The 23,039-nt window shown below is 47.1% G+C and overlaps 1 protein-coding gene across 1 annotated transcript; it reads left to right on the top strand.

Annotated features, from left to right (window-relative positions):
- Positions 1–1,537: 1,537 nt before the first annotated feature.
- Positions 1,538–21,613, top strand: TCF25 (TCF25 ribosome quality control complex subunit). The gene is made up of 18 exons (XM_081202141.1): positions 1,538–1,811; positions 3,359–3,508; positions 3,951–4,025; positions 4,436–4,569; positions 6,970–7,035; positions 9,361–9,443; positions 10,340–10,470; positions 13,567–13,666; positions 14,962–15,055; positions 15,317–15,409; positions 15,702–15,807; positions 16,207–16,366; positions 17,042–17,129; positions 17,787–17,945; positions 18,370–18,460; positions 19,744–19,823; positions 20,825–20,897; positions 21,373–21,613. Exons 1-18 carry the CDS (start codon positions 1,596–1,598, stop codon positions 21,535–21,537), a joined length of 2,064 nt encoding a protein of 687 aa, XP_081058267.1. The 5' UTR covers positions 1,538–1,595; the 3' UTR covers positions 21,538–21,613.
- The last annotated feature ends 1,426 nt before the right edge of the window (positions 21,614–23,039 follow it).

Below are 23,039 nucleotides of genomic sequence, written 5' to 3'. Positions count from 1 at the left end.
CTTTTGATAAGATCTGAGAGAGGATGGGAAATTAGACCTTATGATGAGCTAAAAGACAAACTATCGGGGTGGATGCATTTCCACCAAATTAATTCGTTATGGAACACACACAAAAAAGCCGGCATGCGTAAGAATAAGTCTAAATTCCAACTGGAAATAATAGAAGGGAAATCCAAACTCCTATCTAAAATGTACAACCAACTACTAGATTGGGATACCAAGGATGAGGAAATAAAAGAGGTCATGATTAAATGGGCTATAGACCTAGGACACCCTTTAGACTATGAAAAATGGAAAAAAACTATGGAATAAAGATATGAAATTTTCAGCTTGTGTTGGCATCCGAGAAAACATGGAAAAGATGATGTACCGCTGGTACATCACCCCAACAAAATTAGCTAAAATGTATAAATCTGGAGACAATGCCTGCTGGAAATGCAAAAAGAAAGAAGGAGATTTCTTCCATATGTGGTGGTCCTGCGACGAGGTAAAGAAGTTCTGGGGCGCGGTTTATGATGAATTAAAAAAGATCCTAAAGTACACCTTCCCAAAAATACCCGAGGCGTTCCTTCTGGGAATGGTGGGGAACGAGATCAATAAAGATGACCAAACTCTATTCCAGTATGCGACAGCCGCCGCTAGGATACTTCTAGCGCAGAATTGGAAAAAACTCAACATCCCAACAATTAAGGACTGGCAAAATAAGTTAACTGAATATATCGATTTGGCAATAATGACTCAGAGGATTAGGCAACAGAAAAATACTAAATTTATTAACGATTGGAACAAATTTTTTTCGTACATGGAGAAGATATCAGGAAATGTTAAAATAACAGTTGGTATAATATAAAAACCGTGAGGTAGAGCATACGGATTAACAAAAGATACTGCTGTATATAGTGTTGAGATAAAGGTCACGTCGTGGTGGTGGGAAGTTAGGTAATATAAAAGATTGTATATTGATTTTTGTATTTTCTTTTTTGCTTTGTTTTTGTCAATAATGGCATATGTGTTTTTAAATGTTGGACTATAATAAAAACTTTTTTAAAATTTAAAAAAAAATAAAAAAAATAAAAAAAATAAAAGAGAATTAGGCACATTCATGGAGGGCGCGGCTATCGACGGCTACGAGCCACGACGACTAGGCTCCCTATCCGTAGTCGGAGGCAGCGATGTTTCTGAATACCAGTTGCTGGAGACCACAGGAGGGGAGAGCGCTCTGGTGCTCGGGTCCCGCTTGCGGGTCTCCCTCAGGCAACTGGTCGGCCGCTGCGAGAGCTTGGATGAGGGATGGCCGGATCCAAGAGGCTCTTCCTTCTCTCTTAATTCCAGCTGGAATCGAGGACCTGCGCACACGCAGCCCGAGGGGAAGGCTTTGCTCTGCAGCCGCGATTTATGCCGCACGCTCCTGGTGGCATCAAATATAACGACCGCGCAGGCAAGCGAGGCATGCGCAGAGCCGTCCGGCTCGTCAGAGGCGTCCTCTCGGGCAGCGGCGCGCACACGTCACGAAGAAGCGCCTCTGCTCTCTTTTGGGTCCTCCAGGCGGCTTCCGGTCCGTCGGCTTCTCTTGCCCGGGGTGCTACGGTTCTATTATGTCGCGACGGGCCTTGAGGAGGCTGAGGGGGGAGTCGCGGGGGCAGTCGCCTCTGGGAGGCCTCGATGTGGGAGGCGGCGGCGAGGAGGAGGAGGAGGAAGAGGACGGAGGAGGTGGAGGAGGAGGCGAGGTGCCGTCGTTGTCGGGGGCTGGAGGCAGCAGGAGGCGGCCCCGGCAGGAGCCGGCGGGTCGGGTCACCAACCTCTTCGAGCTGGTGAGGGTCGGGTCTGCCGAGCTGCCGCCAGTGTGGCCCTGAAGCGGGAGGAGGCTTGCCATAATGGCTCAGGAAGAAGGAGAAGAAGAGGCAAAGGCCCGCCGCCCGCTTCAGCTTCCGCTGCTTTCCCGTAGTAGCCTGGCAGATGTTCCCAAGAAGCTCAGAAGCAGCAGGGCGTGATGGCAGGCAGCAGGCATTTTATTTATCCTCCACGGTTGGAGGCAGTTTATGCTTCTGAATGCCAGTTGAGAGAGTTGCTGTTAAGCTCAGGTCCTACTTGCATGCTTCCCATAGGCCTCTTGATGGCCATCGTGAAAAGAGAAATGTTGGACTAGATGGCCCTTTGGCCTGATCCAGCAGTTAGGCACTTCTTATGTTCTCCCTACCCCAGCAAATGGTATTCAGTTGAATACCCTCGCAGTATGTGGAGGTTCCACTGCTAGCTGTCATAAAGGTAAAGGGACCCCTGACCATTAGGTCCAGTCATGGCCGACTCTGGGGTTGCAGCGCTCATCTTGCTTTATTGGCCAAGGGACCCAGTGTACAGCTTCTGGGTCATGTGGCCAGCATGACTAAGCCGCTTCTGGCAAACCAGAGCAGCGCACAGAAAAGCCGTTTACCTTCCCGCCAGAAGGTACCTTCCACACCTATTTATCTACTTGCACTTCGACGTGCTTTCGAACTGCTAGGTTGGCAGGAGCAGGGAGCTCACCCCGACGTGGGGATTCGAACTGCCGACGTTCTGATCGGCAAGCCCTAGGCTCTGTGGTTTAACTCACAGTGCCACCCGCGTCCCTAGCTGTCATAGCAAATCAGAATTTCCTGACTGATCAGCCCTAAGGTCATGTAGTCCAGCATCCTGTTCCCCATAGTGACCAAGCAAATGCTTTTGGGAAGTTTAGAAGTAGGACCTGAAGGCAACAGTCCCCCTCCCACCCCCCAAAAAATGACTTTGTATTGGGAAGCTCTATGTGCCATGAAGTTGTCTAATGTGCCATGAAGTTGCTTTATTAAAGCAAGCTGAGCTATTGGCAAATATTGTGTGGTGACATGAAGTTAATTTCTCCATTGCATGAAATGCACTTTCCTGTGACTGCTGCTAGTCAGCTTTGTTTCCTGGCCCTGCATTCTAATATTATAAGGGAGAGATAAAGAAATGGGCCCATTTAATCTCTTTTCTTCTCCTTCCCCCCGTTTTATAAACTTGGAAAGCCATCATGTATAGAATCAGGCCATTGGTCTGTCTAGCCCAGTAATGTCTACTCTGAGTGATAGTGGCTCTCTGAAGCATCAAACCAGAGGGCTTTCCTGGCCCTGCTTTCTAAAGTGTGTTTTACAAGAAATTGAACTTGTGGTTTTCTCTATCAAAGCATGACTTATCACCAGGCTGTGGTGTTTCCCTTTTATATGATAAGTGAAAGAATCTATACCTCTGCATTATTCTGCTATTCTGCAAAATGAAACAAACATAACCTGTGCTTTTATTTCACGGAATGATTAGGGAATGTGTCCTGTTTGTTCAACTGGACTAATTTTTACCTGCACAGATAACCAATGAAGAAGCAGAGGATGATGTGGCATCTAAAGAGGACAAAGATGATTCCAGGCTGCAGGAGGAGGGTGACACAGGGAACAAAGAAGGTCTCAAGACTGACAGGCAGAGAGAAGGAGACGAGACAGAGCAACCGGACCAGATGGCAAGTACCCTGTAGGCAGCTGGGACAGTAACACACATAACTGTGTAAAAGAGTAGTGAGTGCCCCAGATGTATCCCTGGAAAAGGCAGGGTGCTCTTTCCTTGGGAAACCCTTATACATATGATGTGAGGCTGTATAGATTCTGCTTCCTGGAAGCAGAAGCAGTGACAGCAGGAAGACTGCTGTGACATAAACTCCTGACAAACTTTACTTTCAGGAGTCAGATGTGCTACATGATTGCATCTAATTCCTAGGATAGCCACTATGCAAATGTGTCCTGTGTGTTAGAATGTGTGAATCAAGAGATGATTTATTTAAAAAGAAATGCTGAAGTAATGCTGAAGTTTTTCTCAGGACTAGATCCCTTAGTTATGTTTCTGCTTCTGGTTTGATGCTGCAATATATATATCTTAATTGTACCATTCACTTCTATTTTTAAAAGCCTATTTCAAATAACAAATCACGAAAGAAAAAGAAGAAAAGAAAGAATAAGAAGAATGCACCTGGCGAGTCTCTGGTAAATATGAACTAGGTTTGTGGGTTTAGCACCCAGAGGGGGATGCCAAGTGAGGCTGGCTAATGCATATAGGAAGGATAAGACAGGGCTGGATGAATCCCACCCTCCTGGCCCCCTTGGGATTTGAAATATTTATAAACCCTTGTGTAGAATTGGCTCTTTAAAATGTGGTGGGAATGTAATTCCAGTCCCAGTGAAAGGTGACTAGCTAGATGTAGTGAACAGAGACTAGATGTCATGACAGCCACACAGCCACACCATATTAGTAGAAGAGAGTGAAGAAATTTGTGCTAGGACAAGTTAAAGCAGTATGTTTGGGTACATGGAAGGCATTACAGACAGCTCCTTTATCAGGGGCTGAATCTCAGAATATTGCAGCTTTCCTTGTAAACTTTCATGTTTCTTAACAGTGCCCTGGAGATGAGGACGATGCAGAAGACATTGAAAGCATCCTTGTGAGGATTGAGAACTCCAATGGGCCACCTTGCCAGAGCCAGAGCACAGTTATCACGGACCATCGGCCTTTGCTCTACATAGAGCACAGGTAAGAAGCAGAGTCTTACGAAGGCGTTTTCCTAACCTAGGGACACTTGGGACTGGGAGCATGTTGACCAAATGAAGTCTGTGGCTTGTGGAATGTTTGTGGGAGGAACCAAAATTCCTGCACAAAAGTACTTTTGCTTTAGAACGGAGGTGGCTAAGCTGCAGCCTTCCATATGTTGCTGGCCTACTGCTCTCAGCATCCCTGACCATTGGCCATGCTCAGTGGTCACAGGTTTCCTCCTCTGCTTTAGAGAGTGCTGTTAGAGCTTTTGTTGCTTCCTTTTTCCATTTGTTTTGCATTTAGACACCATTCACAGAAGTCCTTTATCTTCCTAATGAAGTCCCTGTTTTATATTGTCACATCCTCATGTATTCTGCGTGCTGTGGAGGTTTTGATATCTGGAGTTTCTGGAACTTGCTCTTTATTTGCCAACAAAGTACCTTCCAGCATGCAGACTGTATGTCTTCCCCAAAGATGAATGGGGAAAACAATCAGGCTCAGTGAGCAACTCGTGTCTGGGAGTTGAGGCATGTTTTGCCACCTACCTTAGATTTTCTCATTTGCTGCTTTGTAAACTATTAAAGAGATTGGAGAAGGACCTGGTTGCTGCTGTGGGGAGTAGGAGTCCATGCTAGATGGCAGCATATTATAGTCAAGGTAGTACCCGTCAGATGTTGTGGACTGCAGCATCTCAATGAGTATTGGCCATACTATCTGGGGCTGATGGGAACTGTGGTCTGCAGCATTTGGAGGGCACCATGTTGCATATTCTTGACTTAAGGGTGTGTCCTCCAGCTATACCAACCAGCACTTCTTGCACCTCCTGTGCTGCTGCTACAACAGTGTCTCCAAATCCTTGGCCTGTCAAGTTACACCTGGGAAGGGAGAGCTGAAACAGCTCAGTAGATGTTCCGTGTGTGTGGAACTTGAGCATCTCTTCGTCACCTTCTCTGGTGGCTAAATTGTCTTGCCTCTTCCTATTTCAGCTTTTGCTTCTCCCCAGACTCTATGCACTTCTCAATAGTCCCCCCACTAGTTTTTGGTAAAACTTCTCAAAAGTCTGTGGAAAAACTGAACTTTTTAAAAAACAAACAAACATATTTTTATTAAGGATTTCTTGGTTTACAAAAGTTATGTGCAATGTCTCTTTTTTCCAGTTACATTGTCTACAGACCAGTTTCATTTGCTGAGACATTAGTGTAACATTAGGAAGAAAAGGGGGAAAGAGGTGGAGGTGGCATGATGAGTGGGGGTGGGATCAGGTGGCAATGCTTCTATTCTACTTAGTGTATGAAAAGCTGAAAAGCATGTGTTATGTAGAAGGGCAGATCAAATTACAAGCTTCCCTCAGTTTATTATTACTGCAGCATTTTACATGAATGACGCACCATTTTCACTCTGACCATTGAAATGTCTGCCTTAAGCCCTCCTTTCACTTGGGGGGCGGGGGTAGTGGACCTGCCTGCGTATTTCAAACCTTTCTCCACAACAGGGGTCAGAAATATATTTGGATCAAAACAGAGGGTTACATTCTGAGAGATCAGAATTCTGCACTGTATTTCAGAGAGTGCAACTGAATTCCAGCCCTGTTTACAGTGGCTTGTAGGATTGCTGGCAGTTTAGTGGTGTGTTAGATGTCTTGCACTGTTTGATCAAGAGAGGGCAGCATTGGCACTTTCTGTTTCAAAGCTATTTTGTAGCAATACTGAAAGGGCAAGGAGTGGTGAGATGAAAATACTGTATTAAGCTGCCCTGCTTCTTGCTGTGTTTGTTTACTGTGGTCCTTATTGGTTCTGCCCTTTTAAATATAGCCTCTGCTCCTCCAGTAGTAGAGATAAGTGAAACACTCAGAAGAGGTATGGAAAGAAATGTAAGGCTACGTAGGGTGTTTCATCAAAGGGGTTGCTGAATATACCTTTTGGGGAAGGACTCTGCCATGTCTCCCTTCCTGTAAGCGTGAATCTGTCTCCCAGAACATCTTCATCAGGGATAGGAGAATTTGTGGCCCTCTAGATGTTGCTGAACTCCAGCTTCCATCATCCATGACCATTGGCCAGCAATCTGGAGAGCCATGGGTTTCCTGTCCCTGACTTACGCCTAAGCAAACTGAAACAAATTGGTGTTTGTCACCCGGCTGCCTTTGGCTCCATCTCTGCTCCTTCTCTTGTTGCATAAGAAGAGACCTCTTGGAGCAGGCCCAAGGCCTGTCTGGTTCTCAAAGTGGCCAGTCAGATGCCCAGGGGAAGCCCAGAAGCAGGACCTGAGCACAACAACGCTCTCCCCACCTGCTGCTGAATTTTAGATTGTAAGCTTCTCAGGGCACAGACCTGTTTCTTGTTCTTTGTATATAATTAATATAAATAAATAAATAGGTTGATTTGTATTACAATTTTTTTGCAGGAACTTGAATCCAGAAACAGAGCTGAAGAGATATTTTGGGGCCCGAGCAGTTCTTGGCGATCAGAGGTAAGTTCAAACTCTAGAAGTGTGAAGCATGTGCTTAGTTAGGTCCTGTGGGAGACTAAAGCATCTGCCAGTTGTCCTATAAAAACATACTTTTTGCTTAAGCCTCTTAGGCTGAGGAACTTTGAATGCCTCTTGCTTAACACTCCACTTTTAGACTGTCTCTGAGACAAGGGATGTTGTGGAGATCTCAGACATGCTGAAGACGAGGGAAATGGGACCTCAGCACAATAGCTTCAGTGTTTCCTTAGAGATAGTGTCAGTTTTTAACCCTTTGTGCTAATCTAAACAATCTCTTTAAAGCCCACCCTACAAGTGTGAGGGGCCCGGATGCGGACGAGTACTTGTAGGTCATTCGGATGTGGTAGGAAGGAGGACATGGTGGTGACTTTGAACCATGATTATGCTGCTGTTCCAAGTGCAGGAAGCAGCCTATAATTTCTTCAGGAGGGCAGGGAGCCAACACAGATATCTGAAGGTTCAGGAGCCATGGTCCCAGTATGACTCTCTGGTTTGTTTACAAAGAGCGCGTGAGCAGCTTGCAGCGTCAGACTTAAACAAGTTTCCTCTCTACGTGGGAGATCTTGTGGGTGTTTGCTTCATTTTGGTGCATTTTGTAATTTTTTGTGCTGTGCTAGTAGTTGGTGCTTATGTTGCAAGGATAAGGATCAGCCAGACGCAGCAATGGAGAATAAGAAGGTGAAGTTTATTGCCAGGCAATAAGGACCCAGTTGGAATCTCTTCCAAAGAACTGGGACCCCGATTGACAGAAATACAGGGGTCTTTATACCCGAGCAAATCACAGCAAATCATAGATCATAAGACAATCATGAAGGACTCATAACTTGGTCAGCAAAATATCAGCCAATCAGCAAGCAGTTGTCACGCTCCTAGCTACTGGTATAGCACTGGTCCAGCACAGGGTTCAAGTTCCGCTTTCCAATGCTTCCAGTGACGCTCAGTCTAACCTTTCCCCTAGTTATGACAGGACAGGGAGCTTGGACATTTTGTGGTTTTGCTCTTCCTGTTCTGTGGATTAATTTTAGCCTGTTCCTGATGGGGAATTTGTACCAGAATCTCTGATTCATGTCTTGTCCGGGGTACACAGATGTTTCTAGGGGAAAGGTCGGTTCCTAACTTTGCTGTTTCAAGCAGTTTGCATTTTAGCTAAGGCACAGCTTCCCTTTTTGATTCAAGTGGATTTATAAAGTACTGTAATCCTTGATTCGTGTAAGCATATATATTGAATATATTGATTATTGATAACTGGTTATATGAATAGTATAGGGGTAGCCCTTCCTTCCTTGCCTCATTTATAGTGATGTTTGCTTCAGCAAGATAGCGGCAACTACTGGCAGAGCACAGCAAAGTGTAGAGCAACCTTCACTAACCTGGTGCCCTGGTTTGGACTACAGTTCCCATCAGCCCCAGTCAGCAAACTTGTACTGACTGGGGCTGATGGGGGTTGTGGGAGGCAACAGGTGGGGAAAGGCAGAAACAGAGAGAAGTCTGCTAATGAAAAAGATGGCTTTCTGGCTTTCTAGTTAGGTGGGAAGGAGATGATATCTGACCTTCCTAATTCTGAGAGACCAGATTGCATTTTTTTCCCTTCTCATGTTATTTGTATATCACAAAAATAGCATTAAAAATTGCAGTAATATCTATAATGTGTGGTTCATTATTAGTGGCCGGTACCAGAATATATTTATGATACACATTAGGTAACCACAGGAGGAAGCCAGGGCAGGTCAGTCACATGACAGAGTCCTTTCATGGTAAAAGAATGCTCCAAATGTAGCCATCAGCTATGTGGACTAGAAGACCAATCTGGAAATTAGATAAGGGCTCAGGTAAATAAATGCCCCTTAAGACAGGGCTCATTGGAAATCTGGATAGGAGATGAAATGCTGAGCCATCATATGGAGCAGATTGAAAATTGCATTTTTTGTTCTGTTTTTAATGTTTTATTGTGGGGGATTACTGTGTGTATTTTTATTGTTTTATTGGAATGTGGCCACCCTGAGATTGTTTGCATTAAAGAATGGGATATAAATTTTATAAATAAAATAAATATCAAAAGTAATTTTCATCTGTTCTGCTAAAATAACATTGTATTTTAATATTTTGTTGGAAGCCACCCAGAGTGGCTGGGGAAACCCATCCAGATGGGCAGGGTATAAATAATAATAAATAATTATTATTATTGTTATTATTTTATTTTGCCTGAGTGTCTCTGTTTGTGTATGTGTCTCTGTCTGTGTCACTGTGGTAAACCTTGTGGTATTCATTCGTCTTGCATTCAGTCTCCACGTTCTATATCTTCTGCAGGCCACGGCAGAGGCAGCGCCAGTATGTCCGCAGCACATGGCTGACAGTGCCTAAGAACACTTGGCCACGCCATAGCAAAACAGGTGAGAGGCTTTCCCCGCTTCCCTCAGGTGCTCTGTGCACTCCCAGTGGCTTTACGCCTGTGTTGGAAACACATGCCTGGTTGCTGATTCCATCTTCATAGCTGTTACTTTAGTGCAATCTTCCCTTTCCACTTAGTTTCCTCCAGATGTTTTGGACTAGAACTCCCGTCATTCCCAGCCAATTTGGGGCAGGCTGCTTTATTTTGTATGTGAGGAAGTACATCTTCACATGTCAAGTAGCAAAGTAGCAGGCCCCCATGTGCTGAGCTAACATGTAGGAGCAGTGTTTGTATGTCACTCCACCCACCTTCCTCTTTCTGTGACCAAAAGGAGGTCTCTTCATCTGTGCACAGTCTAGCTTTCTGGAAGATGTTGGAAAGGAAAATTTATCTCCTTACCCAAGTATCTATAACCCTCACTGCCCACACTTCTTTGCCTGTGTGCTTTCTTGGAGCCTCAATTTGTTTTTAAGCCTGGAGAAAGCAAGAATCCTTGCTTTGGCGCAAGAGCAGGAAACCTTTGACCTTCCAGGTGTTGCTGAACTACCACTCCCATCAGCCCCAGCAAGCATGGCCAGTAGCCAGGAATGATGGGAGTTGTGGTTCAGCAACATCTAGAGCAGCCTTCCTAAACCTTGGGTTCTTAGATGTTGTTGGACTCCAACTCCCCCTAGCTAGTGGGAGCAGTGGGCAGCGATGATGAGAGTTGAAGTCCAACAACATTTGGGGACACAAGGTTGAGAAAGGCTGATCTAAAGGTTTCCCGCACTTGCTTTAGAGAGTCAGCTAACAGAACTAGTTGTTGGGTTGGGCATGTTCCCTTAGGCACTGTAAATATATTGCATCATGCATTAACAGCCCTCTTTCTCTCCCCTTTCCATCCCCAATTCTGCCTAGGCATATCCATGGCGCTGCTAGAAACAAAGCGAGGGGTACAACACTTTGCATTTGAGCATCATCGAGAATACCAGCAGGTGCAGTTCAAGTTCTTGGATGCCGTGGAGTCCATGGATCCAAACAATCTGGTGGTAGGTTCTCAATCGGACAAGGCCCTGCTGCGATGATCAGAACCCACCTGTAAGAATGGCAGCCATTTTTGCTGTTGATAGTACCTGGTCTCTGAAAATCCAACCTGTATTGTATCAGGCGATCGCGTGTTGAACGTTTTACAAGAAGGACCCTCCTGTGTCAGAGCAATGAGCCAGTGTGGTGTAGTGGTTAAGAGCGATAGACTCGTAATCTGGGGAACCAGGTTCGCGTCTCCACTCCTCCACATGCAGCTGCTGGGTGACCTTGGGCCAGTCACACTTCTTTGAAGTCTCTCAGCCCCACTCACCTCACAGAGTGTTTGTTGTGGGGGAGGAAGGGAAAGGAGAATGTTAGCCGCTTTGAGACTCCTGAAGGGGAGTGAAAGGCGGGATATCAAATCCAAACTCTCCAGGTAGCTCAGAATTCCATCTGGAATTGCTCTGACCCAAGGCTGGCAGTGGCCACTGTAGGAGGTTCACAAGCAGGGCATGTATACTGTGATGTCCTTACACTCTGGTGATCAGAGGCGGACAGCTGGAAAAAGTGGTTGCGGCCAGCATGGGCAAGAAGCGCCATGTCTTGGGACCAAATGAGATGTGTCTTCGCTCACGTAGTTTTCCATGGCTTGCAGGGGCAGGGAGCCAAGTCAAATTGTAGCCCTTTGCCCCATAGCCACAGTCATGATCATAATTTCTCCTCTCCCTGCACAACCTGACGAGGAGCTTCCTTTGGTATTCCCTATCAGCAAACAGAATAATTGAATCGTAGGCATGGGTGGGTGAGCGATTCTGGTTGTGAATGTGGCAGGGGGAAATGGTTAAGAAGGCTCCTTCCCCTTCTGTTTTTAAACTCAAACACAGCAGAAAACAAACTGCATGACAAATGTCTTGTCTAGTTTGGCCTTCGGAGTACAGGACAATGAGTTTGTCATTACATGGAGATATATGACAAAAGATGGCAAACCCTGCTGCATTCTGGGCTCTAGTCCTTCACGGTACATAGCATAGTCACAGATCCTGCATCCTTTTGCCCAGATCTTATGCACAATGTTTGCCCATGTTTGTAAGATTTGGACTGAAGGGTTCAGTGACTAAAGAGACCCTTGATGGTGGTGGGTTTCTAAAGCATTATCTGCTGCCACATTTTTGTATCTTGGAAGATTTTGCTACTGGTGACTGATGTTTTCACCTAATCCTTTTCCAAATGCAAGCTATATTGGTAGCATCACAACAGCCTGAGGCAGTGAATTCCAAAGGCTGACTCTGTATTTTGTGGGAGGGTAGCTGGAAGTTCCTCCTTTGTATCTCTCTTTCTGAAAATTCAAAAATCACTTTTGGGATTGCGATATAATTATGTTCGTTGATGCTTTGGTCTGTACTCCTGGTCCTGTGGGGAATCATAGAGTTGGAACGAAAGCCCAAGGGTCATCTAGTCCAGTCCTCTGCAATGCAGGAATCTCAGCTAAAGCATTCATGACAGATGGTCATCCAACCTCTGCTTAAACACCTCCATTGAAGGAGAGTCCACACCTCCCAAGGGAGTCTGCTCCACTGTCAAACAGCTCTTACTGTCAGAAAGTTCTTGCTGGTGTTTAGTCTCAATCTACTTTCTTGTAACTTGAAGTCATTGGTTCAGGAAGAGGCAGTCTGTTCTGTTACTCTATGGAGCAGAAATCTGATGTGGAACAAGGCTCTCCTGCAGCGCAGAGGTTGCCCTGCCTGTCATAAAGGAACTTGATTTCCACATTGGGCTTGCAGCCATTGTTGTTGACCTGGATGAACTCATCCATAAAGCAAGCCCCTGGCTGAGGACGCCCCTCCTGTCTGGGATAGAAGGTGGGGGTGAGCAAAGAGAGTGCTGAGTGGATTCTAACAAGCAAGATTTGAATAGCAGCTGTGCTATTTTTAAACTTCTTTTTCCAGATTTGAAGAAAGGAGTGCCTAATTTCTCTTGGTACTTTAGCAGAACAGGCTCTGCTTTGAGACTTTACTGACCATATCCTGGTGAATTAAGTTGGGCAACAACTTTGATGGTACACACAAAGCAGGCAAATCATTCTTGGCCTAATATTAGCATAATCAGGACATTGAGCTTGGAGAGCCCCCAGCCTCCCCCCCCCTTCCCCTTCCCCGATGAGGGCAAACACGGCTCTTTGAAACTTCACTGTTCTGTTTTTTAGATAGAAGACCCTTTGTCTGGGGAAGACTCACGCTTTGCACTCTCACCACTCATTGCTTGGGCATGGGATCTGTGCTTGATGGGCGTCTTTGGCTTGGGGAGAAACAGAAGGGAGCAGCTAGAAGCTGCAGCTTTGCAAATTCAGATGACACTCAGTTGTCGCAATTCAAGCCTTGGCACAGTGGGTCATGGTCAGACCAAATGTCTGCTGAGTTCAGCATTCTGTGGTCTACAAGTGGTCAGACAGATACCCCACAACTAGAGCTGGGTGGTCCTGTTATTTCCCAGCTAATAGTGATTGGGATAGGGGTGGGTTGAGGTTGCGATTTGCAGGCATCAAAGCTTATGGTGTGTGCGGCCCCTTAGGCATGGTACGACCCTGTCCTGTCCCACCAGCATGTGCCTCCCCCACACCACACTGCAGCTGCCTTTGCTTCCTTCAACTCCAAGGGGTTAGGCCCTTGTTGACCAATTGACTAGTCAAGATGTCCTAGTGTGACTCCTCAGGTCATCAGCTGCCTCACAGTACAAGTTCTGAAATTCGTTGTCTTGTATGTATATGGTGGTGCCTAATCAGGCTGACTGAAAACTTTGTAGTGATTCTGGTCAGCCCCACCCCAACCCCAGAGATCCCTCTCTAATCTTAGATCTGTTTTCTTGCACCATTCACAGTTGATGGGCTTGGGAGTTCATTCAAGGTGAAGTGCAGCCCATTGGAATTTCACTTAATACACCACTTTGGAGCAATCAAAGAACTGAATGTTTCACATCTTGGAGTAATTGTTTGTTCCCTAGCCTGTTATTATGTAGCCGGCTGTTTTCATGAAAAAGTCATCCTCCGGATCAGTAAAATATGAAGAGAAGGAAATGGCCATATCATAGATTTCAAAATGCTTGCTTCATCTGTCTGCTTGCAGCTTTTGCTCCAGATGAACCCTTCGCATGTAGACTCACTCTTACAGCTCAGTGACGTCTGTCGGATGCAGGAGGACCAGGAGATGGCCAGAGACCTTGTTGGTAAGAAGCTGAGGGCAGCCAAAGTAGAAGCTGGGAGGGCTGTGCTGTATTGCTTGAACTGCTCATGGAATTATGGTTCTCCCCAAAACGGAGGAGTCTAGAAGGATGCATGTGTTCTAAAGAGGGCCATGCCTTCCAGAATAGGGGGTTGTGGGAGCCATATGTGTCACCAGCTAGTAATCCAGAGCATTGCTCTTCACCCCCTGGGATGCAACTGTTTCATAGGACACCTGGATTAGGAAGCACCTTCCACTTCCTCTTTAGAGTCAGTCTTGAAGGGAACAGGGCCTTCTCAGCTGTGGCACCTCATCTATGAAGTCCCCTTTCAGTTCATCATGTTTCCACTCTAGCTATTTCAACAACAGTAGAATACTAATTTTAGTATTTCTAGCATTTAGTGGAACCTGGGTTTAATTCTGATTTGACAGAGAAATGGGATAACAATATTTTAACAATAAAAAAAAACAACTCCAAAGGTGAGTGGTGTCTCCTGCCTCCAGGACAGGGGTAACCAATATAGCGTCCTCCAGATGTTATTGATCCACAACTCCCAGCATCACCAATGGTCAGAGATGATGGAAGTTGCAGCCTACAACATCCAGGTGGCATCATGTTAGCTACCCCTGCTCTGGTGCTACAGGAGGGAACACACACACACACCAATTTCCCAGGTAGCTTGGACCAGAGTGGGATTGCTCTTGTGGCTACCTCTGCCTGACCTTTTTGCTGCCACCTAAACATGATACTCACAACAGCAAAAACCAACACTAAAACTTGCTTGCTGTGTGTTATTAAATCTGTATTGCATAGTTTGTTTACATTACATAGTGTATATATTAGATTTCTGTTCTAATACTTCAAATGCATTTGCATCACTCAGGCAGCTTGCAACAGTTCAAATCACAGTATCATTAAAAATCTACAATATTGTTATGCCGGTGCTAGAAATGGAGGAAGGCCTGTCCACCACAGCTGAATACCAGTTGCAGAAAACCACAGAAGTGGGGACTGCACTTGTACGTGAGCCCTGCTTGCTGATTTCCCATAGGCTGGCCCTGTGAGAACAGGATGCTGGGCTAGATGGGCCATTGGTCTGATCCGGCAGGCTCTTCTTAAGTTATTACGATCTAAGGCAGCATGCAAGTTGGTAGGGAGGTGGTATCCTGCACCCAAGCCATATGGGCTTAAAGTATTAAAATTTAATACCTCGCCTTGTTTTTGAAGAATATAATCAGTACATGAAAGGCTACAGAAGGTGACTCAGCCATGCCCCACTCTTGGTGCCTCTTTTGCAGAAAGAGCCCTCTACACCCTGGAGTGCGCCTTTCACCCAATGTTCAGCCTCACCAGCGGGACCTGCAGACTGGACTACCGGAGGCCAGAGAACAGGTAAGAGTCCCATTGACGGTGCCGAATGGGAGTTTGCTTGCTCAGTCAGGACTTCTCACTCTAAAGATAGATGACTTCTTTGCACAAGCCAGGAAAGGAGTCGAACCAGAATGTGCTGCCCTTCATGGCTGATCAAGCCTGTTGAATCTGTCTCGAGCTGCATTACTGGGCCTCTGTTTATGCCCTTTTCCATGCCCAGACTGAATTGTTGTTGTTATATTGTTAATCATTAATCTTTGCTTTTTTTGCTGTTCCTCTCAGAGCCTTCTATCTGGCTCTGTTCAAGCATATGATTTTCCTAGAGAGGAGAGGTTGTCCTCGCACCGCCCTGGAGTTCTGCAAACTTATTCTGAGGTAACTACTGGTTCTTATAAGGCAGCTTGAGGCCTCTGGTCTGTCTTTTAGACTTGGTGGGAGGACTGACCAGCACACCCGTCTCCCACCTCTACCCTGAGCAGGTGTGTGTTTACATACTGAGCCCTTAATTTCTCTAAAAGTTTTTAAGGGGGCAGTTAACTCCCTTATGTAGACATGGAGAAGGGTTGATTAATTTGCTGGTTGGTCTTGACTATTGCTGGTTGGTTTTGCAATAGACTCACATGGTTTTTAATCTCCCCACCCTTGAATTCCACTCCCATCTCCAAAGCCTTGATCCAGAGAATGACCCGCTGTGCATACTGCTGATAATTGATTTGCTGTCGCTACGAGCAAGAGAGTACGCCTTCCTGACACGCATGTTTCAGGAGTGGGAGGTGAGTTGCTAGTGGGTGGCCCTGGCAGGAAGTGTGCTGAGAACGGAAGAGTCTGGCTGAGTTGCCAGAAGGTCACCCCACCACCTGCAGAAGAATTAGGTGTGAGTCACTCTGGCCACAGCCTGTGGTGCTTCCGATTCCTCTGGAGCTGGTCGTAACTGCAGCCTGTTCATGAGCAACTCTTATAATGCAATTTACCACTAGAGTTACTGTTGACTTTCCGTGTTTGGTTTTATGGACTGTTAATGTGTTGCATTTAACTGGTAATTTTCTTTGTGGCCCCATTTAGGGTCAAAAAATGGGATACAAGTTTCTTAAAAATCAGCTCAGCTGTCAACCAGATACTTACATAGCTTCTCTTCCTCTTCTTCCCCCCCCCTTCCTGCCCCCCACCTTTAGGGTCATCGGAACCTGTCTCAACTCCCAAACTTTGCCTTCTCGGTCCCTCTGGCATATTTCTTTCTGAGCCAGCAGGAAGACCTCCCAGAGTCGGAGATCAACCAAGCCCACGAAAGAGCTGCCAGCCTCATTCGGCAGTCACTGGTCATGTTCCCAAATGGTGAGTCTGTCTGTGTAAAATGTTCAAAGATGGGTGTACAGAAGGCCGCAGCTGTGAATAAAGGCCTTCATATTCCCTCAGCAGTGGTGGCTCAGGGAGGGCAGTAATGCTAAACCTCAGAGGGGGGTTGGGCTGCTTTAATCAAGATTTCCCGTGACTGGTCGTCTCCTCTTTGTCCACGCTTTCCCTTCAAGACACTGTCACGCTTTAGCCAGGAGCGGCACATGGGTCCTGCCTTTCATCATGCTGTGACTGCCTCGTCCCTGGGAGGGGCCTGCCCAGTTTCCCCTTCCAGCCCCAGGCTCCAAAGGAATATAAGGTCTGCCAAGACAGCCTTGCATGGCTGAGCAGGGAATGTCTTCTGCTCCAAACAAAGGGAGTCCAGTTTGGGCTGCTGACCCATGACAAGGCACACCCTTTCTGCTCCTTCACAGCGACTTCAAACAAAACCCCTTAAAAATAATAATTAGGGGCCAGGAAAAGTTCTGTTGTGTGGCTTTAATGGCACCTCACTCCTTGCAAGTCCATTTCATTCAGAACTTGTTTCTGTGGTGGGAAGAATAAAAGAACAAGAGGCAGAGCAATATTGTGACCCATTTTGAGTACCCGTGCAGCAGCATTTGTGGCGGTTGGAGGTCTTTCCTTCTCATTTCTTTCTCTTCATGCCTCTTCCAGTTCTTATGCCTTTGTTGGATCGCTGTAGTGTGCAGCCAGATTCCACAGTAGCATCCCATGCATTCTTTGGACTGGACGCCCAGTTGAGGTAAGGAGTGTGTGAAAATGCTCTTTGCAGTCCAAGAACATGCAAGTCTTACAGGAAGGGAGTGAGGCGTTTTGTGGTGTCAGCAGCTGAATCTTCTTATTGAGTACTAGCAAGATTGGGGGGAGGTTTTTCAGAATACCAAGGGAAGCATCAGAACCAGAGGATTGCATGTCAGCAACGTCAGGTCAAACTGAGAATCAGTTGCTTACATGGGTGCTCGTGTTGTCAGTTTCTGGGGCCAATGGCAGTCAGCAGGAGAGCAGAAGCTTCTTCTAATGCTTTCAGCAAGCATCAAGGGATCTCTACAGCAAAGAGGCTGGGCACGTTTCTGGTTCAAGACTGTCTGGTCTGTTGTTGCTACAGTGTCGGAGGGGCAGGTCACAGTCTATGGAATGGACATAAGGATGACTTCTGACTCTGGCCTTTCCCCCAGGACAAGGGCAGAATAAAAGTGTAATGTGCCCTGCTAAAAGTGAAAATGCCTTATTGGGTGGCTCAGCTCCGCTGTCTTCATCAGCCTTGATGCCTAGTAGTGGAACTGAGGCCTTCTGCTCTCGTTTCTCTTCCTGTGAGGACTTGCCCTCAGCATGTCTACCTCTAAGGCAGCAAAATGCTTTAAGCTGCCATGTTTAAAGGTGTCTCGTTTTCCCTCTGCAGTTCGCCCCCTGTGCTGAACCAGCTGGTTGCCCTCTATCTTGGGAGGACCCATTCCCTCTGGAAGGACCCGGCTGTCATGGCCTGGCTCGAAACAAATGTGCATGAGGTGTTGCGGATGGTGGATGCCAAGGACCCAGTGTTGGAGGAGGCTGAGCAGAAGTGAGTCTCTGCACCTGCTCCAGGATGATGGCGGGCAGAATTCATTCCCGCTCTGGCTCCAAGCATTCCCTGCCATATTCTGCTGGCTCCTGCATGCTGTTACCCTCCTGTTGAGAGAAGAGAGCGTTCAACAACCAGGGGGTGGGGGAGAGACATAGCTGGGCAGTGGGCTGTGCTTGGTGCCTGCTTAGATGTGCCAGCTAATTTGAGGGTGGCCGGGAAAGAAACCTTTTTGAAGCTATCATGTCAAGAACTGCTAACTGGGCTGACTGAATGCAGCTACTTTTGGGGGATTCTGGCAATCTGTGAGCAGCCCTGGGTGCCAATGTGTTTCTGCAGAGGAGGCCTTTGCTTACGTGTGGCTGGGAAAGAGAGCTCCGAGGGATGCATATAGCAAATTCTCTGAAATATTTTTGGCCCTTAGGCGAAAGGCAAGGTACCAGAACGCTCCCAGGAATGTCTACCGCCATGTGATCCTCTCGGAGATAAGGGAAGCCACAGCAGCATTGCCTCCGGTGAGAGAATGGATGGGGCAGGGGCATAGCTGCACCTCACAAACCTATTTTTTATGGGGAGCATATCCTGTCGGTATCTCTTCCTTCTTCTGATTCTGCTCAATATGGCCTTTCTGGGCTCCCATATCACAGTTCTTTGGGCATAAGGAGCTGGCTGGTATTGAGCTGGCAATGGCCCATCCTGCACAGTGTTGTTAGCTGGAGAGCAGAGGCTTCTCCCAGCACTGTTGCCTGATACCATTTAATGGGAATGTCTGGGACCTTCTGCATGGCAAGTGTGCACTGTGCCTCTCGTCAGTATAGCAAGCTTATCAGCTCTACTGCCATTTAGGCCCCTCCCACCCACAAGGGGCCTTGCTAGCCATCCCAGGGCTGCATCTGCCACCACCTTGAGAGCAGCCACATTTTTTCTTTCACAGTTCTCCCAGCTTGTACAAAGTTCCCTTCTTTTGTCTCATATTTCTAGATTGTAAGCCTACAGGCAGGAACCCGTTTTTGTATGTTTTTTTGTGCAGCACCTAGTGCATATTTGGCACTTTATAAGTAATCCAGTAAAAGGTAAAGGTACCCCTGCCCGTACGGGCCAGTCTTGACAGACTCTAGGGTTGCGCACTCATCTCACTCTAGGGGCCGGGAGCCAGCGCTGTCCGCAGACACTTCCGGCTCACGTGGCCAGCGTGACGAAGCTGCTCCGGCGAACCGGCACCAGAGCGGCACACGGAAACGCTGTTTACCTTCCCGCTATAAAGTGGTACCTATTTATCTACTTGCACTTAAGGGTGCTTTCGAACTGCTAGGTTGGCAGGCGCTGGGACCGAGCAACGGGAGCGCACCCCGCCGCGGGGATTCGAACCGCCGACCATGCAATCGGCAAGTCCTAGGCGCTGAGGTTTTACCCACAGCGCCACCCGTGTCCCCAGTAGGAAGTAATCCAGTAGGAAGCAGCAAAGGGAGGGAAGCAAAGCAGTGCCACTCCATTGGCTCTGCCCAGAGATCAGCTACATCAGGCGCCTCTCCCTGAACTGTTTCCACTCAAGCTGGCCATTGTGGGAACAAATATTTTAATTTTAAGAAGGGGTGCCTGAATTTGCTTCTCTTTTCCCTTTGGGTACATGTATTTTAGACCGTAAGCCTACTGACAAGGATTGTCTTGTTAGTTACTGCTCTTCTGTAAGCTGCTCTAGGAGCCTATTTGCTGAAAAGCAGGGTAAAAAAATGCTACAACTAAATACAAAGATGGTGATGAGTTCTGACCTGGATTCCATTTCCCTCCCTCTCTCAAGGAAGTGACCTCCCAGCCGATAATGGGGTTTGACCCCCTGCCGCCTCTGGACTCCATTGTTTCGTACACAAGGCCAGAAAGGTACCACCTGTTGCTGCTTCCTGCACACCTCCATCCAATTCAGTAGCTTGGATATTTACTTAGATCTGTGTCAGCCTGGGGTAGACAAAAAACCACAGGAAGGACCAGAAGTGGTCCAGTTCTCTGAATCTTTTAAACATGCATTGTGTTTATGAGTTTTTATACAGGCAGTGGAAGCTGGTCCATTAGGGCAAGTGGGGCACTGCTCCACCATTCTCGGTTTTCCCTCAGTAATCTCCCCCGTTTACTTACAACCAGTCCAACAGGTGTCACTGCCTGTCAGCTTTCTCCTCCTCAGCCTCAATGCTGCCCTTGTAGAACTCAGCAAGGAGAAGGATGGGGACAAAACTAAAAAGCTAGAATTAGTTGGCTCCACCTCTCACTTAACTCTGGCTCCTCTTGGTCTCCCTGCTTTCTAGTCCCAATGGACACCAGTCAGCTGCCTTATTCCAAGCCAGCCTACCTGCCCATCACACTCATTATTGTCTTCTCTGAGTAGCAGAGGTGCTCTGGGGAATCAGGCAGAGAATGTACTTTCCCATCACCTCCCATTGGAGATAACAGGGATGGAACCTGGGGCCTTTTGCCTGCAGAGTACATACTTTGCTCATAAGCTGTGGTCCATCTCCTCCTCAGTGCATCAAAGACCCACCCACCCTTCCCCATCTCACTTGGTTCTTCCCATGCAGGGGGCCAACTATTTATTCTTTTTACATTGCCTTTTGTATCCCACCGGTCCTCCAAACAGATCAGATGACATAAAATCGGCCTCTTGCCCCTGTGATTGGTTGAAGTTTACCCAGTGAGTTTCATAGCTGAGTGGGGATTGGAACCAGAGTCTTAGCTTAGCCCAGCATTAAGATCCGTTGCACCAGACTGTCTTTCTGGATAGTAGTCCAAAATTGCACGCTCCCTGGCTCATGAAGTGCCATGACGTGCCCGCTCTCCTAGGAAAGAGGAGGAGGTCCATTTGTGACCAGACTTTCTCTTTTTTTTCCCAGGGCAACCCATCCAGCCAATGAAAGCACTTTATCTCTCTTCTTTCGCTCACTCTTGCCAAACTTCAACTTGCAGGTATGTTGAGTGTGAAATGACTGGCCAAGGTAAGGCAGGTGTGCTGAGTGGCTGCATGCTTCTGAGGAGTAGGTGCTGGGAACGGCAGGAGGGGAGAGTGCTCTTGCCCTTGGGTCCTGCCTGCAGGTTTCCCATAATGGGCACCAAGTTGGCAACTGTGAGAACAGGAGGCTGGACTAGATGGTCCCTCTTTGGCTTGATCCAACTCCCATCAGCCCCATCTAGTGTGCTTCTACAATCCAGTCTGCCAGGTTCTCCCACTGAGAAGACTGGAGTCTCCAGGCCTTCCTCCCTAAGTGTATGGTATTTCTAAGGAGCAGAAGAGATGGAGAATTTTCAGCAAAGAGACTGAGATAAGCTTCTTTCTAGCATTTCTTCTGAGGACCCCAAAGACTGGGCTGGTTCTCCTTCAGTGCCCAGCACCTCTTCCAGTCAAGCTGCCTTGTATAACTCCCTGCCCTGTGCTGTGTTTCAGGGAGAAGTCAGAGCCGGTGGAGAGGAAGAGCCGGGTGCAGGACAGAATCTGAACCAAGGTGTGAACAGACTGATGGCAGCCATGCGGGACATGCTGGCAAATATCCAGTTCCAGGAGCCACCACGGGATGACAACCCTGAGGGGGATGGGGGAGAGTGGGACTAGGCCCTTGCACCCCAGAACTTCCTTTCCGCCCCTTCTGTAACTTCCCTTGCCGCAAAATAAACAATCATAAGCCAAAGGGGTAGAGTGTCTCTGTGCCTTAAACATGCACACACCAGAAAAAAGGGCATGGTTATCATCTTGGCACAACTGATAGGGAAGAAATGGCCCTTTGCTCTGAAAGCTGCACACAGTTGCTTTCATGAGATCCAGGTTTCGCTAACATGCAACTGTCCTGCCTAAGGACAGAGAGATTTTTTGTGTCAATTGCCTGCCTTTTCTCAGTGGCTCCTGCTACTGAAACCACATAGGCTAGATCACCAGTCTTCAACTATTGGATCAAGACCCACTACCAGGTCATGGCCTGATCCAAGGTGGGATAGTGCAACAGCAGCAGCATCACCATATGGTGAGAGAGAGAGAGAGAGAGAGAGAGAGAGAGAGAGAGAGAATTGTGTTACCAAATGCATGTTCTGGTTAAAGACGAATCCTGGATTTGGAAAGGTTGAAGGCCACGGGGCTAGTGGATGTGTTTTAAAGTCTCTTGGAGGTGTTCTGCTAATCAGAGAGGATCTTTAGTGCAATTCAGATATGCTTTGTGGGTGGGAGGGAGGATATAGAAATTCTTTGTCAGTGACTTGCTCTATCAAAGTAAGCAAGATATAGAAGATCTCTGTCTCTTCATGTTGTTATTCAAGGTTTAAAAATAGCTGCCTGAAGCAAACTTGATGTTGGGGGAGGAAGTGTTTAAACGTTTTCACTTCCTGACCTTTTTCATGAACATATTGTCCACCCCAGAGCTGTTCTTAGTTCCTTTGGGAAAAGACAGGTACCCAGATTGTAGCTGTCTTGTTTCCCCACTACATGACACCCCAGGTTTATTAATAAGTGTATTTGTCAGGGGGAAGGAGAGGATTGTGAAAATGGGGGCGGCTTAGGCCTTTCTCAAGCACTGTGCCCTTGATCCAATGTGTCCTCATACCTGCTCTTTGTTACCATAAAGCACCAATGCTGCAGCAAGCAAAGGCTCCAGCAGCTCAGTCAGCTGCTTGTGGCTGGAAAGCCAAACAGGATGTTTGTGACTGTTGCCATGGAAACAAAGGGGCAGTCCAATCCGTACTGAGCACCGGATGTTAGCTCAGTGTGTGTGTCATATGACCTGTACTGGAAGTACATGGGTGGAGTTTCTTCTTGCTGTTGTCGAGTGCAGACATGTTTCTCTGTACTGATATGAGAGACAGAAATAAAAGATGTAAATAGTTTTCTGTCTGCTTCTTTCCCCTCCTGGGGGACACCAAAGGGGAGAGAGGGAGAACGGTGTGTTCCTCTCACACATCTGAGATGAATCGCCGGGACCTCGCCTGCTTATCAGCAGAGTGGAGACGCGGGGAGGTCGACAGGAATATCTGCCGGTGCCTACGCTGTGGCACATTCCTCTGACCCAGGCAGAATTCCAACAGTGGCAGCCTTCGGATGGTTGCTGTTTTCTTCGATCCATCGGACAT

The sequence above is a fragment of the Podarcis bocagei genome (assembly GCF_964188305.1).
Source record: "Podarcis bocagei genome assembly, chromosome: 7".
Classification (NCBI taxonomy): Eukaryota; Metazoa; Chordata; class Lepidosauria; order Squamata; family Lacertidae; genus Podarcis; species Podarcis bocagei.
This window is presented reverse-complemented; position numbering and strand designations above follow the sequence as displayed.